The sequence below is a fragment of the Melampsora larici-populina genome (assembly GCF_000204055.1).
Source record: "Melampsora larici-populina 98AG31 unplaced genomic scaffold MELLAscaffold_44, whole genome shotgun sequence".
Taxonomy (NCBI): domain Eukaryota; kingdom Fungi; phylum Basidiomycota; class Pucciniomycetes; order Pucciniales; family Melampsoraceae; genus Melampsora; species Melampsora laricis-populina.
In genome coordinates this window covers 152,250-168,879 of record NW_006768808.1, presented here as the reverse complement: position 1 = coordinate 168,879, position 16,630 = coordinate 152,250, and the positions used below count along the sequence as shown (strand labels likewise).

Below are 16,630 nucleotides of genomic sequence, written 5' to 3'. Positions count from 1 at the left end.
ATGATAGTTGAAACCATGGATGTCCATTCCCATGAGGACAAAGTTACACCCTGAACAGTGTTGAATACCTCCATATAGAGATGAACAAAGAAGAATACCTCATATGGAGATGAACGAAAAAAAAACAAATATCCACAAATATTTATAGTACCCACATCCGTGAGATCGGATGATGGATGTAACGTGGTATAGATGAAAGTTTGACACGCACATATCCTCTAAAAGGGCCCAGTGTTTCTGGAATCCGAAGACACAGCACCCTTTTCGTTAACTTTTCGTAAATTGATTCTCCTATTCGATTTAGATTGAATCCCAAAGAAATCTCTTTCGAAGATGGGACAAGCCACATCGCACTATGATGCCAGCATCACAACAGATGATAGTCCAGCAGTTAATTGCTCAATTGATTCGACTCAAAAGAGCCAAAATACACACACGACCAGCCTTTCAATTTATGATGAGGATTTATCATCGTCAAAGCCTTGTTCTGACAAAGGAAACCCGATTTATACTCCATCTAAACATAATATTCCCACTGTAAACATCATTCAACTTCCCCAATTTGGCAGAGGAAAATGATTAATAGTACAGTTTTTCATAAAAGAATCTAATACTGCACACCTGGGCCATTTCACCCACACTACATATGTGCAGCAAGCTAAGTCAATAGTTGTCTATCATGTACATACAGGTCTGCTCAGTTTTTTGCCCATCAGAATAAATAAATCACATGTTATACCACATGTAACTTTTTCGACTTTGAAATTTTTTTCCCAAAAATTCACTACATATAATTCTGTAGCTGCTCAGGCAATATTGTTGAAGCTATGTCTTAGTAACAGAAAGTGTGTTACATGCAGTTGAGTTGATGAGATCACACCAAAACATTGAGTCAGTGTATGTAGTCAATCTTTTGGAAGCTTTTTTCAATCTGAAAGAAGTTACAGCATGTATTACATATGAATAACTTGTCCTGATGAGCAGATAACTGAGCAGAACTGTATGTACATGATAACCACATATTCACTGAGCCTGCTACACATATGTAGTGTGGGTGTTATGGCTCAGGTGTGGAGTGATAGACCATTTTATGACAAATCATACTCCCAATCATTTTTCCCTGCCCACTTGGGGAACCCGAATAATGTCTGCAGTGATTCCGTTCAGCGCTTCTTCCAACATATCCTCATTTTCGTCTTTCAGAGAAGAGGAGTTAGACATCTTTCAAACTCCTCGAAAGTTATTCTCACGAGCCTATACATTATCACCGCCATCTACACCTCCAGCCACGATGTCTTCTCCTGATGTAACTCCTGCGAAGTCAGCGCAGGTCAAAAATAACCGCCGCCCCAATCTACAACTACCTACCGATAAAAGTCTGTTCAAAACTTTTATTGACCATGGTTGTGAAGTCGACGAGCAAGACTATCCAATATTCCCCAACGGCTGCACTGTATATGTCAATGACCCTGAATACCCAGCCAAAAACTTCCGCTTTGTTGGTTGGACTCACACCATGCGAACCGAAACTACAAAGAAATCCGACTGGATAGTTAGAAGATATTATTGCTTGGGAGTTATCAAATGCTCCGAGGATGGATGTGCTTTGGCTGCCTCCCCACCCACAGGCCCAAATAAGATTGCGGAATCGTAAGTCTTGGCCGTGTTGGATGGATCAGCCTTTACCTTTACATAGCTGATACTTTTTCCTTTTTCGTTTTCATCACCTCACATCTTAAAATGAACAGACTCACCTCTTGTCCTATATCAACTTGCGATGGCCTTCGAACACATATCAAGTGTGATGCCGTTTGTCGATTTGATGCGGAGCTAGATAAAAATGGCAAAGAAGGGTGGGGTTTGCTTCGACATCAAGGTACTCATCAACATGAGTGGGCTGAGTCAAAGAAAGCGGATCCAATCTCAAAGGAAAAACTTAAGGAAAAGGTGCTCAATGACCCTAAAACCGGACCTTTAGGTATGAAGGTATGTATAAACATTCATTTTTTGGTCAAATTAATGTTTATGGGTTGATATTTCAATGTTTTATTTTAGGTTGGACAGGCGCACACGAGAAAGGACCCCATTGAATCAGTAACAGATATTCACACGTCTTTTGGCCATGCCGACCGCCTAGGAATATACTTGCGACGGGTCTTCCTAAGACAGGCGGGCATTATGACCAACTCACAAGACCCCGAATCCGGTGACAAGTGGCTTCAGTCCATGATGGACTGGTCCAAGTGAGTGTTAAGTTTTTTTTTAAATTTTTTCGTTATAAGATGGCTGATCAATCAAACATCTGCTCTCAGGAAAGGCCTGCGTGTGGTTTCTTCGTCTATTGCCGGGGAAGACGCTCACATCTCATTCCAAACTGGTTGGATGGCGGAGGTGTTGGTTGAACCTGACGAGAGATCAACTACTTATACTGGTGGCTTACTCTCGGACGTAACTTACCGGTTTTTCAAAATGGGATACTTATTAACAACTTCGAAGTACTGCGAAACAATCAAACGCTGGGTACCAGTCCTTTTCTCGTGGCTCGGTGGTCTCCAGGCAGAACATTACAAAATACATTTCAAGAACTTGCTACAACAGATTCAAAAAACGAAAATGACCGACAAGGAGAAGGGAATGATGGTAGAACAAGTCGTGGATTTATCACTAGCTCAGAAAGTCGGTTTCCAAGATGCTTACATGGAGGTATTCAAATGTAATGATAAGAATGTGGCGTTGGCGAAATTGCATGGCTGCGAATGGCATTACCTCCAAGCTGTTGCGCGTCTTAAGAAGAATAGTAAGATTGTCAAGCCACAACAAAAGGTTAGTAATGTTTGATTATTCTGATTCATGCGTTGAAATATAAGCTGACCATATCATCCAACAGGGCACTTGGGAGAAGAAATGTAAAGCATTACTCCTCCCAGACGGACCCGGTGTCGACGACCTTGATACCCGTTTTGAGGAGTTACGGCGGCTTTTCCCATTAGCCAAGAGGTGGCTAGAGTGGTGGAGTTGCTCCGACATTCAAGCTATGCTATTTCCCGCAAGAAAGCGGTTGCCACTCGACAATCCTCCCTTACCAGAGGAAGACAGTGATGCTGACGAAGACGTCGATGACGAAGAAATCATTCGAAGACACCCGGAGTTGCCTGCGACCACGAATGGACAGGAATCTATGCATCGTGTCTATTATCTCTTGTGGTAGGTCATCTTCCGATAATTTTATTGGAATTTCAGTCAAATAATTTTGACTTCGCTGATGTTTTTGCCTATCTTGTGTGCAGCAAAGGCAAATGTCCAGTCATACCTGGCATTATCCAACTTATAGCCTTTGCACAGTGTATGGAAAAGGATTACCAGCAGGTAAAAAAGGGTATTTCCATTACCTACGGTGGTCAATCCGAAAAAACTTGGCAAGATCTTGTGAAGGCGATAGGAATGGCACCCCCAACCAAACGAAAGTTTACCCGAAACGATGGCCGCGCTCCTGACACCACAGAAGAACTTCTGGGAACTCAAAAAAGCACCAAACCACCCAAACTTGGTCGACCTGTTGGATCCCAGAATATCAACCACAATCCTCTCACGACTTACCAGTCTTATTCTGCTGGAACTAATGAAGGGACCCAAAACAGGTGTTGGAAAACAGCTACTCTAGAAACACTTTACGCCTTGTTCAGCCCAACTTGGAGTCAATTCTTGACGGTAAACAGCACAAACTTGGTCAACGAACTCATCCGCCATTTCACCGCAAGATGTAAAGTGGAATTCAATGGCGATAACTTTGGCCATAGCATGTCTCGATGGCAAACTATTCTACACAAAGCTATTCAAAAATTATCGGAATCCTACACAACTGGCCAGTTTGCATCCGCCAACGGATTTATGGAGTTTTTACTTGCCAATGTGGAAGACAACAAATCATCTCTTTGACCTCTCTTCGAACACACCAGGATCAAATCTGTCACATGTCTTCGAAATTCCAAACATTCCAGTGTCAGTACTTGACATGGCGCTGTACTAAGCGTAACGCCAAAGACTTTTAAGGACGCCTCTATTCCTTACGCGGATATATCAGAGTTGATATCCTTGTGGTTGTCTGAAGGACTCACGAAAGAAGGGATCTTATGTCTTCACTGTCACCCAAGAGACAGTGAAGGGAACGCCCCTGTCGATATCACTGAACCGTCTTTTGTCCAAAATAATATCCGGATTGTAATCACCGACGTCCAATCTGCACCACCACATCTTTATTTTTTCTTGGATGGTGTTGCCGGTTTGAATGACAATGAGCGCAGACGGTACCAGGGTGAGACCAATTGGCCTGCTCAAATTGAAATGGGTGGTGTCGAATACTTTATGGTTTCCAGAGGATACTGGGGACACTCACATTATTGGTGCAGGATTGTGCGCTCAGTCGAGGGAATTTTAGGAGTGTGGTACTTCGATGAGCTTGTCAACGGAGGTAGAGCTCAGCTGGAAGGAACTGACGTGACCAGCTTAGCCGGTTGTTCTCCAAACACTAGCTGGGTGTTTTACTCACGAATGCCTTTGACAGCAGAAGTCGACCATATCCAAAAATCCATTCGTGGCCTAATGAAGGTGTTTCCCAAAAACCATTCAGCCATACCCTTTTTGATGCCAACACACGATTTCCCTTTTGGAGGCGGCCGGCCCAATGCAAGTGACGATGAACATGATCTTCACAACGAACCAGATATATCTTCATTTGTTGAGAATATCCAAAGGGCGGCGATCAAACAAGATCTGATTAGACCAACCTTGGACAAGGTTTCAGCGCCGCCAATAGTAGTCAAGAAGGTTCCAGGTAAGTGGAACAACATTTCGAATTTTACATTTTACAAACTTAAGCTGATTGGTTAAATGTTTCCAAGCTAAACGCCAACCTGCGAAAAAACCTATAGCAGCACCTGCAAAGAAGGGAGCCGCAGTTCCTTCGAAAAAGGCTACAGTGGTTGACGCAGGGGAAACTGCCACTGTGAGGAAACCTAGTAAGTTAAATACTTTTCGTTTCTGATTATAATGAACAGGGCTAAGTCAGTCTTTTGCGGTTTTTCAAAGCCAAACGCAACCCGCCGCAGAAAGCTAAGGTCGAAGCCAAGGCCAGAAATTCTAAATGGAAAGGCTGGGCATTAGTCAAAGAGCAGCCGCCCTCCATCGAGGACGCTGATGTATCGGAGGTTAATGCCACAGGAAAGAGGAGACGACGTGTGTGACTTGGTAATAAGGTTTCTTTGATCTCTTTTGTCTTTTTTGATAGTCGGTGTAGAAATGTTATTCTGGCAGTGTAAAATTCTGCATGAAATGCATTTTTGCACTGTGTTTGTTTACACCGGAATGAGACGGTGTAATGTGTCTCGGTGTAAAATTCTTTTTTTGGCGGCATTTCTGGTTTTTTACACTGATATTTTTTACACCGGGATTTACGGTGTAAAAGTTGCTGTGTAAAATTGCATGTTGAGGTGGGGCTCCATGTTTTTACACCGAGTCTTTTACACAGGGATATTTTGCACAGAAAAAAAGAACAAAATGTTGGTATAAAATTCTAAATTGAGGGCCTTTTTTCGAATTTTACACAGGAATTGTTTTACACCGGGAAAGTCGGTGTAAAGTAGTCAGTGTAAAATTCTACCTCCCCCTAGTTTGTGAAGCAGAACAGCAAATTATGCTAGGATAACCTATTCCACGCTCTCACGCTTCCTGTTGAAAGCCATGTAAAACATGTTTTGTTCCACTTACCTCACTGCTCCTTGTCTACCCTATTTGCTTACCCGCAACTGTTTGAGTGGATTGAAATGATGATCAGGTACTGTTTACCCAAGCTTGCATCGATTGAACATTGTTTCAAGCGGCGAGTTCAATCTCATAAATCACGGAATGGTGCTAAATGTACAAACTCGTTACAGGCAAAGGCTTTACAAGCGGTGGTAACAACTGGTGACAAACGTGGATACAACTTAGTATACCGGTTGGACATCCACCGACGTACATGCATAGGGCGGCACGAAGATCTGCTAAAGATTTTGAACACTATTGTAAAAGGTCTGCAGTGTATGTAAGGAGGAGGATATATGGATAGAATCGTGTAAACAATGATAAAGCATGTGGGGCTGTGTATTGGGGAAGTGTGTACAATGTCTTGATATAGAGCACTGCTGGAATGATAGCAGATAGGCAAGGCGACGGGGCATGGTCATTAAGAGGTAATAATTCAGGCGGGGGCAGCATGGACAGGGTGTTGGGTCAAGTTAAACGTTGGGCTTCAGGAGACAACGACATTAGGGACTGGGCGAAGCTCTGCAAAATTGCAATTCAACCGTAGTTGAAAGCGAGTTGCAAACAGCTAAGCCACTGTTCAATCAATATGAAATTTCCTTATTTTTTTTAGTAAGCTTTATGGCACTAAAAAAAATAGGGTGGCGCACAGGCATGACCCTCCCTAAGACGAGCTGTCTATTCAAAATTTCCCCCCCCACCTCAGCCAAAAGCCTATGGCAGAACGCTTCTGGATAGCCTGATATACCTTTCACAGGTTGCTCTCGCTCTGGTTTTGGTGAAATCATCTGACAGTCGGGTCTCTTGGGCTTGTAGGAGTAATCCTGACACCTCCTGTTTGCATAAATCGCTTCGGTCGACTTCCAGGGGATTCATGCGCTTATTGAGGTGGCTAAATCCTCTGTCGGTCGAAACCTCGCCCAGTCCCTATTGTCAGAGTGTCAAGGCGTTTTTTTTAAACGAACGACCTTTTGATTTATTATTATAGTAATTATAATTATAGTAGAAATAGAAAAATAGATACCCTCAGGATAGTCTCAGCGGGTCTCAGTCTCAGGAAAAGACCGATACGGTTACGCTCCCTCTTCGAGGGCGCGGCGAACGCGCTCGTGAAGGGATTTTCTAACAACGAGTTCATCACAACAAGGATGGTATGTGTACAGGGCTTCCGCTTTCCAGGGTCCTCCCTTGTTTGACGCCTCGCCGCCGCCACGAGGGACTCCATTGAGTTTATTCACATGCACAATCCTCCGATTCTCATTCCTCAGGCAGCATTGTGGAGAAAACAAGAGAAAATATCAGGGATGCAGGATTTCAATTTTTCCAGTCATATCATATATAAATCCTTGTATGACTGCCACGAATCGAGATACACATACTCCCAATTCTTACTCTTCTCTTTGAAAAAAATGCTACAATTCTGTCTAAAGATCTCCTCTATACTCTTGTTCTTGTGGATTCATAGTCTAAAGGTGGCGATCGTAGATGCTCGAACTCTGGCGTGTAACATAGGGTTCTCTAGGAACCCCGATCGCAGTGCAAGTATGTGATCTCATTTCAATATTCTTAGCCGTGTAACTCCACCATGTCCCGCCCGTCATCTTAACGTTGATATGTTTCGTGATCCCTCACATTGAAAGAATGCACGACCTTTGAGGATGCCTCAGTTGCATACAAGTGTGATTATGCGACATGCTGGAATCAAGGTGAGTGTTTCCCAATTACATTGCCATAATCTCATCCTGAAGATGATCTTGGACTTCTATCCTATGTCTGATGTTAGGCCATCAGTGGGTTCTGCAAACTGGCTGTCAATTGGTCGGAAGCGGCATTAAGGGAACAAGCCAGCAACACTGTTCCGAATACTATGACAATGGCTCCAATATGAGTCAGTACCTTGAGTCTTGAGCCTTTCGGTCCTCATGAAGCGTCTGAATTGAACTGTTTTCTTTGCCGGCGAATCTTTGATATTTATAAGGTTGTAAAAATCCCTCAGGTGTACCTTACACATGCGGTATTGGTAGTAATTGGATGCGTCAGTCATTTTTTGCCATCCATCAAAAGCTTACTTAACTGACATAAGTTTGTTCTCGTTTAGATTGTGACGCTTCAACTTGCAAGACGTCATAGATCCAGCAAAAGAGCAAAAGAAGGAATGCTTTGACATCTCGTTAGGTGTGTCACTTCAACGGACCAGTAGGAAACTTGAATTCTTCGAGAATCGTGCGATCAATATGTTTTCTTGCAAAAGTTCCGGTATCATGACTCACGCGAATCGGCCAACTCTTTGACTCTGTCAGGATCTGTGTCAATCATTTGCTGATCAATACCCTGCCATCTATCTTGTTGACGGTTGTTTCACATTGCCTTGATATCTTTCTTCTAAAACTTGTTCTAGTCATTAATTAACACAACATTCTGGACTATTTCAATTCAATTCACAAAGTCTTGTTTGTCTCTCGTGCCATTCCGCGATTCGGGGCTTATCTCTAAGATGCTCTTGACTCTCACAGCCCGATTACTACCATCTCTGAGCATGGGCTCAAGTTACGTTGATTATACATTTGGAGAAAGTTAGTCGAGATGAGGGCATCCAAATACTTGAAGAATACTTTTAGAGCATATGCCGTCAGAGGGTAATTGAACAAAGAAGCTCTGGCCCTTTTTGGGAGCGCGGCAAACATGCTTGTGTGGGGCTTCATTAAGCTTCCAAGTAATATGTATCAAGGCTCCACTTTTCCACTGGGCCTCGGAGGGGCCAAGTGGGAGGGGCTGTTCTTATCTGAAAGATAAGAACAAGCTATGGAGCTAATTTGAAGCCATCTCACTTTTCACTCAGATAACCATCCTCAGAGTCATACTCCTTTTTGTAACTCACTACAGATTCCATATCTCTGTCACTCACGGTAAAAGTTGGCTTGTATGGATCCTTACATCTGCATTGAGTCTATGGTGGCCAAATCACATATCTGCAAACATCAAATAGCAGGAACCTCTTTCATGCCTCAGGCATATCGGCAATGGCCTTGCTGTGCTTTTTGATGGATATTGAAGTGGGAATTTAAATCTTCACGTAGCTTCATCTTTTGGTGAAAAATCTTGCACGTAAGTTTAGCATGAAAAATTCGGAGAATAGAACATCTCATAAATGATGTAGTAATTTTTTGATACCCTCTTCATCACTAAACAAACATATGCATAATGATTACATTTGTTGAATTATCTTATACGCAGGTGAAACATAGGAGACTTTTCTATGGAAAAATTGATCAACGAAAACATCTCAATTAGGTCTAAGAACAGGAATCTTTTGGCCATCCGGAGTTTTCCGACAAGCGTCACCCAAGATACAAGTGATTTGAGTATCTTGATGAAATACTAAAGCTCCACCCACACGAGGTTCAAAGAGACAATCCATAAACCGTTCATAACAACTAACATAATCTGGTCCAGGGTTTGATTTTAAGAAGGATTGATGCAACGCCTTGACTTTTTTGAAATAATTTGGATCAGACTTATTTAGGTGTTGGAGCTCAGAGGATTCTATCTGTGCAGCGATTGTGGAGGGTAAGAAGCCGTAGACCTGGAAGTCATAATCATAGGATTTTGATGTAAAATTTTAGCTTGGTTCTTGTTTGAAACAGTTCATTCCAACAGATCAGAACATTTACTGACTTGTTGAGTATAGCCGTAGATGATTTCGCGGGCTGAGGCTGGTGGTCCATCAGGCTATTTATGACAAGGAGCAGGGGATCAATCGAAGCCGTAAGTGGGCTATACTCACCTTCCAAACATCGACACATATGAAAATAGAAAGAGAGCGCTAACCTTTTGAAGACAGAGCGCGGCAGATGCTGTGCGAGCTGCACTTGCAGGATCAGGAATTGCTATAATGGTATCAAGACAATCTGCGATTTTGTAAGCGTATGTCACCTATCCCAAAGCCAATAAAACGCAACAAGACATTTTCAACTATAGTGAGTATGACCATCGGAAAACATGACGGTCTCATGAAATGAGATTCGAACCTGATTTCCAGAATTAGAGGCTACAATTGACCGAATTGTAGCTGTGATGGCTTGACGGAAGAACAAATCTTGAGGGAATTTAGATATCTTAGCCGCAAGGTAGCTTGCGGATATCTCATGAATTGACTCTAATAAGTTTGGGATCACGTAACCAACAAACTGTGATAATGATATGCCATTGAAAAAACAAGAGTGAAATCAGATCAGTCGAGGCCATAACAAACAATTTCTGAGGGTAAGTGAGAAATCACCTGATTAGTTATTGAAAGATATAAAGTCTTCAGATCACGATAAACAGAACTAGACTTATCGATGTCCCGATTGCATTCTTCAGTCTTCTTGAGACGTTCGGCATAAGTGATAGAAGAATAAGCTGTCTCCATAAAACATTGCTGAGCATCGTTGAGAGCTTGTACCAGTTCGCCACTAACTGAACTTTGAACGCTTCTGATGGCTTGATCAATTGAATCGTAAAAGGCTGCTTCACCTGGGATGACCGTTTTGAAACTTGGATTTAATGCTTTTGTGGTAAGACTGAGGATGTTTTTAGGAATGATGCCTCCACCATAGTTCTTGAGTACGCTGTCCATGATCTGTATATACCGCGATATGCGATTTTGTTTTGAAAATGGTCGCAGAGGATTTAATAAAGAGCCCTTCCGAAACAAAGGGTGAAGAGTCATTCAGCTCACGTCGGAAACACCAGTGACAGACATTCCATTCTATAGCCCCAAAAGCATGCGTTAGTTCCACAATAAATGATCAAAAATCAACAGAAGAGGCATCAACCTCTAAAGATTGGTTTTTGAACTTACCACTACACAGCTCTCTCCATCATGCAAACCACCTTGCTGAACTAGTTGAGTAAGGCAATTCTTTAGATCCATAAACCGCAAGGCGCCATCAGTTGAAGATAAGAGTCGATCAGTGACTTCATTGACGCTTTCTAGAGTCTCATTTATCGAATTGGACATTGACTGGAGTCGATCAGTTGAGGGACTGGTCGAATTGGTTCCTATGCCTTGATCTAGATGATATGACAGGGCTATAGTCCCAGAAAGTCCGATAAAGATAAGTTCAGAACTGTTGTTTGTGAAAAAGTCTTGTAGGTTTGGCTACAAGCTCAATAGAAACATTCATACCTCCTTTGACAACTTCTTGAAATAAACGTGCGGTTTCTTCGGCAGATTGTGTTGTGGAGTTGAATGAAAAGGAAGATGAGTTTCTAGCTTGGATGATAGATGCAAATGCGTCGATAACAGCATGCGCATCTTTCTTCAATTGTAAGGCTGGAGCTGATGCTGAGAATTGAAATAAGTCTGTAGAATTTAAGTCAGGTTTATTATTATCTTCTGTTGATGATGATCTTGTTATTGATAATATTGAAGCAAATGTGACAATAATGATCAGTGATCTGAATCTAAGCATATTTGAGTTTCTTTTTGTTTTTTTTGTAAAAGAAGGTTGATGTCTATTCTGACAAGAATGTGTTCCAAATGAGTGAAGTTCAATCGATTAGTGAGATACAATGATGGTTTCGTTTTCTTCTTGTTTTTCCAATATGTTTATCAAAGGGTTTGGGTATCGAAAATAAAGTATTACTCGAAGGTAAGCTCTACATGAATTATGTTCAAATGAGAGGAGTGACGAAGCTGCAAGACAAACAAATGAAAGAAGTCTTTGGGAGTTGGAATATCTATATGAAGTTTGATTGTGAAACGTATAAGGGGCTGTGACGCGTTCCAGCTTGTCCCAACTCGCAGTGGAAGCTCGTCTGTTGCCACAGTTGTCTTTTGATAACATGCAGCAGAACTCATTTCGGTCACACGGGATCTTTAACATTTGGGTGGTGCTTTGCCGACGATGATGATCAGGGAACCACTGTCTGGATGAAAGCAGCGCGATCCTAGGCTGGCTTCTGTGTCATAGCCAGGTGAGTTCCCTGATTTACGTACATATGTCTTCTGCTCAGCCTACCCGCGAACTCAAGAGTCGATTTGTTTGTTTAGATGCACGCGAACTCAATCATTTCCCATTTGGCCTTCGATATCGGCGATTTATTATTACGCCATCAATCAGTGTGAAGCAGATCTTCATTGGATTTTTCAAATGTCCCATGTCTAGAAGTTGAACCAGATGATCTCATGCCTCTGAAGGTTGACTGTAATTCCAATACTGCAATCCTATCTGCTTCAAGGGTATCAGGCTGCCAACATCTTTTGAAGATATTGAGTGAGAACATTGGTGGATTCCCGAGGTGCTAGATCCTCTCAGGAAAGAAGCACAACGGCTACACCGAATCTTCAAAAACGACAAATCAGAAGAAAACAAGACAAACTACAAGAAAGCACGAAACATATTCAACAAGAAAGTCGACAAGATGAAAGAAAACAGCTGGAAGATTTACTTGTCAACATTAACTCATGATACGCTATTCCAAGCAAAAAGGTTTGCATCAGGAAGAAAACCGTCAGCGCTGGTCAACACCTTGATTTCAAACTCAGGTAATGTATGCTCAACAAACGAGGAGAAAGCTAAACTTCTCTTTCAGACAACGTGTGTGGCAACTGCCCCCTGTCGAATAGCCGAGTCTGAAATCCTCAGCTTCCCAATCAGCCCAGAAAACCGAACATCAGAACAAAGCATGCCAGACTTCTTCAGTTATCTGACTGAGGAAAACATCAAATCGGTCATAACGAGCGTTCCGCCACTCAAGGCACCGGGAGCCGATATGCTCCAAAATTGGGTTTGGTGTAAAGTGTGGCAACAAGCTAAAGCTCAAATACGCTCACTATTTCTACAAATCACAGAAACCGGGTTGATACCTCAAGATTGGAAGCAGGCCCGTACCATCATGTTACCCAAACCAGGGAAGCCAGACTATACAGCAGCCTCAGCGTATAGACCAATAGCGCTCTTGCTGACATTAAGTAAGATCTACGAAAAATTATTGACTAAACATCTCTCAGAACAGGTGGAGAGAAAACGATTACTCCATGAAGGTCACTACGGTGGTAGACCAAATAAATCAGGACACGAGGCTCTTACACACCTGGTTTCCTGGATACGAAAAGAATGGACAAGAGGTAATGTGGTAGGTGCACTCTTTGCTGATGTAAAATCAGCGTTCCCATCAGTGCACCACCCCAGACTACTCGCCATCCTCGAAAGAAAAGGTTTTCATGACCAAACACTCAATCTAATTCACAACTTCCTCGACAACCGCTCAACAACCTTATCATTCAATGGATTTGAGTCAGAGCCCTTCAAGCTAACGCACGGACTCCCACAAGGATCTCCGCTTTCACCTCTCATGTACCTCTTATACAACAACGGCTTATTAGAAACAACAGATAGCATCAATAATGCATCCGCCTTGGGTTTTATTGATGACGTAGTTCTTCTTACCACAGCATCCGACAAACACCGACTACGATCTCAAATGCAAACATTAGCTTACCGGCAGAACGTCTGGGCCCAAGACCATGGGGCTATCTTCGACACAAAAAAGACCTTTGGGGTCATTTTCAATCCCAAAGAAATTGAAGACCCGCCAACAATCAGCTTCGCCAACAGAAAACAAATCCTACCAGAGGAAAAAGCGAAGTGGTTAGGTATAATCATTGATAATAAACTAACCTTTAACCAACACAGGAGCGCAGTACTGGCAAAAGGCCGACAAAGAGCAGGCTTCCTAGCAACTCTTTCGAAAGCAGAGTGGGGTATATCACCACGCCTGATGAACACGCTAATAACGACCACAATTCATACAGCTCTCGATTACGGGGTAGCGGCATGGTTACCTTTTGAACCACCAAAATACTTCATCAAGGACTTAACCACGATAGACAACATTTGCGCAAGGGCTGCATTGGGAGCCTTACCATCAACACCAGGGGTTTTCCTCAAACACGACGCCAACCTTATTCCGCCAGGCATAAGAATCCAGAGTAAGATCATGAATTTTATGGCGACATCGCTAACAAAACCTCCACATTCGCCCATCTACAGTTTTGTCAAACAGGCGCAAAACTCAAACCCAAGATGCCACCACAACCCTTTTCACAGGTTCTTCCAACACGCGATCAGCAAGGAATTGTCCGAGTTCATTCAACAAATCCCGCTCGACCCAACTGACATACTGACAAGACCGTCTAACTACACGACTATTATACAAGAAAATGAAACAATAGCTAAGACAGAAGCTAACAAACTAACTGACACAATAGAACATGTAGTGATTTTCACTGATGGTTCTAGAATTCCGAAAGGCACAACCGCAGCAGCAGCGTGGTGCAAAAACACGAAAAAGTCGACTTCTGAACACCTAGGAACGGCACGAATGCACGGGATTTACCAGGCAGAATACAGAGGAGTCCAAATGGGACTCACAATGGCGTTACAAACGGCTTTGGTCCACACACGGAGGACAACCATATTACTCGATAACCAAAGCGTTATAAAGGATTTAAGATCCAATAAACTTCCTATTACCACTCTTGACGACAGAAAAGAAACTTACAAACTGATGACTTACCTACACAGGACTTTCCCGAACATGAGAATCACGATACGATGGTGCCCTGGTCATGTGGGAGTATACGGAAACAAAATAGTGGACGAAATCGCCAACAACAAGGCAAGGAAGAAATTACCTAGCACATTCAAAGCAAAACCAACAGCCGCTAGTTTCATTTCCGCAATCAAGGAATGGAAAACATCAAACTCAGATATCACCGAACCGCCCGAGCTGAAGAGGCTCGGCCACCAACCACAACAAAAATCACACCTCAAACACCTATCAAACCTCAACAAACATCAAATTAGCACAATCACGAAACTCAGGTCAGGACATATTGAATTGAATCAGTACCTGAACAAATTTGGACAGATCCACGACCCAAGCTGTGAATGCCAAGAAGGCATTGAGTCAGTAGAACACTTTTTATTCACATGCAGAAAGTTCATCGAAGAACGAAAGAAATTTGAAGAAGAGCTGAAGAAACTCGAACTCAAAAGCAACACCTCAATCTTACACAAACCTATTGCTTATAAAGCCATCGCGCAATATTGCGATGATACCTGGAGACTGAAAAGTCGCTGGAGCTGGGCAACAATCAACAACAAAACCACGCCAACACAAAGGCAACAACCAAGAGAATAAGTTTTTCAATTTCCATCCTTTAGCGCCGTACATTATAAAAACCACATATGTAAAATAGATGAAACAGCCAACAGCAACCCTTTCCCCTGACACAGCCAGAGGGGTTTTACCGGTGCTGGACATAGTAGATAGTGTTTGATAGCCTAGCGGCTCCAAAACACTTTAAGCAATGCATAAAAAAAAAAAAAAAAAATCGCAATGGTCGCTTGAGTGGCCAAGAAGTGTTTTGCAATTGTAACCTAACAGCTTTGGCCTCCTGCGCTGAGTACCATGCCAGCAGAGCACTCAAGGTCAAATTTTAAGTTTAAAACACTAAAGCCATCTCGTTCAGACAAACAATCGACGTCATTTCTACGTATCTTTCTCATCACCTGGTCCTGTTAACGATTTGGTCAACAGCTCTTAACCTTGAACTCTTGAAACTCTTTCCTTAACTTCCTTCTCTCTTTCAATCAGCAGCTTCCTTCGCCATCAACCCTTTATTAATCAAACATATCAGATCTATCCATTTGATTCATAAGAGTGAGTCACGATTGTGATCTTAGATCACGTCATGTCGACTGTTTACCCTTATCGAGCTCGGGCGATGATGAGGTTCAAGGCTCAGGATGGTCAGTTCGTTTTATCGCCGGATCAAATTGTCACTGTTACTGCTACAACAGACGAAGATGGAGATTGGGTTAATGTCGAAAATGAAGAGGGACAATCGGGATCTGTGCCATCCGGGTTTCTGGTTGCGATCGAAGGTCAGGTCAAGGAAGCTGGCGAGACGGACCAGCCTGCTAGTACACCAGTTGTCGAATCATCCTTGAGATCTGTCGAGCTTCCCTCAAGTACCACGTCAGCTCCAGCTCCTTCTCGTAAGTATTATCAGTCACATCCATTTAGTGTTTTTGAAACCACAGTGGCTTACAAGTGTCTTTCGATGACGACGTTCTGGCAGAGCCTGAGGCGGTGCTTAGCAATCCTTCGAAGCCTTCTACTGAGATGGAAGCCACAGACGCAACCTCTGTCGAACCGTCTTCCGTTCCATCAAATGCAGGATCAACAGACCCACCGGTCAGTGCTCAAACCCCATCAAAGCCAGAAGAGATCACTGCGACTGCGTCAACTTTGCCACCCCCACCCCCACCTACAAAACCCAATGCTCTTCGTGATAGAATAGCAATGTTCAACAAAGCCCCCTCGGCCGCCCAGCCTGCTGCACCTGGTTCTCTCCGTCCCAAACCTCCCTTAGCTCGAAAACCAATGAATATGTCTCCTCCAGCTCCTCCAGTAGTCGTAAGCGACGGAAAAGAAGACAATTCTACTACAGCTGAAGGAAATTCATCTCATTCCAATGCACCCGCCGGGATGTCTGCAGCAGACGCTGAAGAATCCGTCCGCGCTGGAGGTTCACTGAAAGATCGCATCAGACTTTTGCAACAACAGCAACAAGCAAGTGAGGCTTCTGAAGTAACACCCTCGGCGGCTCCCAAACCAAAACGTGAATGGAAACGACCAGTAGCGCCTCCATCAACTGACGACCTACCTCCTATCCTGGGGATGAAGCCACCGATGCCGGCTCGTCTTCCCTCCAAAGAATCTGATATCAACGAACCAGGCAACGAACCAGGCGCACCTGCCGATTTGTCTCCCA

The 16,630-nt window shown here is 43.1% G+C and overlaps 4 protein-coding genes across 4 annotated transcripts; 3 read left to right on the top strand and 1 right to left on the bottom strand.

Moving 5' to 3' along the window:
- Positions 1-1,516: 1,516 nt before the first annotated feature.
- On the top strand, positions 1,517-3,936 carry MELLADRAFT_91610 (uncharacterized protein; the record flags this gene model as incomplete). Its single annotated transcript, XM_007414633.1, has 7 exons — positions 1,517-1,650; positions 1,749-1,986; positions 2,056-2,243; positions 2,313-2,823; positions 2,868-2,906; positions 2,966-3,204; positions 3,288-3,936. 7 exons carry the CDS (start codon positions 1,517-1,519, stop codon positions 3,934-3,936), a joined length of 1,998 nt encoding a protein of 665 aa, XP_007414695.1.
- A 705-nt stretch (positions 3,937-4,641) lies between these two features.
- On the top strand, positions 4,642-5,240 carry MELLADRAFT_91609 (uncharacterized protein; the record flags this gene model as incomplete). The annotated part of the gene is made up of 3 exons (XM_007414634.1): positions 4,642-4,831; positions 4,899-5,015; positions 5,086-5,240. The coding sequence occupies 3 exons, from the start codon at positions 4,642-4,644 to the stop codon at positions 5,238-5,240; spliced, it is 462 nt and encodes a 153-aa protein (XP_007414696.1).
- Positions 5,241-7,208: 1,968 nt separating this feature from the next.
- MELLADRAFT_91608 (uncharacterized protein) lies at positions 7,209-7,929 on the top strand (the record flags this gene model as incomplete). The annotated part of the gene is made up of 5 exons (XM_007414635.1): positions 7,209-7,341; positions 7,440-7,505; positions 7,583-7,687; positions 7,778-7,834; positions 7,898-7,929. 5 exons carry the CDS (start codon positions 7,209-7,211, stop codon positions 7,927-7,929), a joined length of 393 nt encoding a protein of 130 aa, XP_007414697.1.
- Positions 7,930-9,082: 1,153 nt separating this feature from the next.
- On the bottom strand, positions 9,083-11,255 carry MELLADRAFT_124335 (uncharacterized protein; the record flags this gene model as incomplete). The annotated part of the gene is made up of 8 exons (XM_007414507.1): positions 9,083-9,382; positions 9,475-9,528; positions 9,628-9,732; positions 9,828-9,986; positions 10,079-10,420; positions 10,520-10,549; positions 10,643-10,872; positions 10,970-11,255. 8 exons carry the CDS (start codon positions 11,253-11,255, stop codon positions 9,083-9,085), a joined length of 1,506 nt encoding a protein of 501 aa, XP_007414569.1.
- Positions 11,256-16,630: the final 5,375 nt, after the last annotated feature.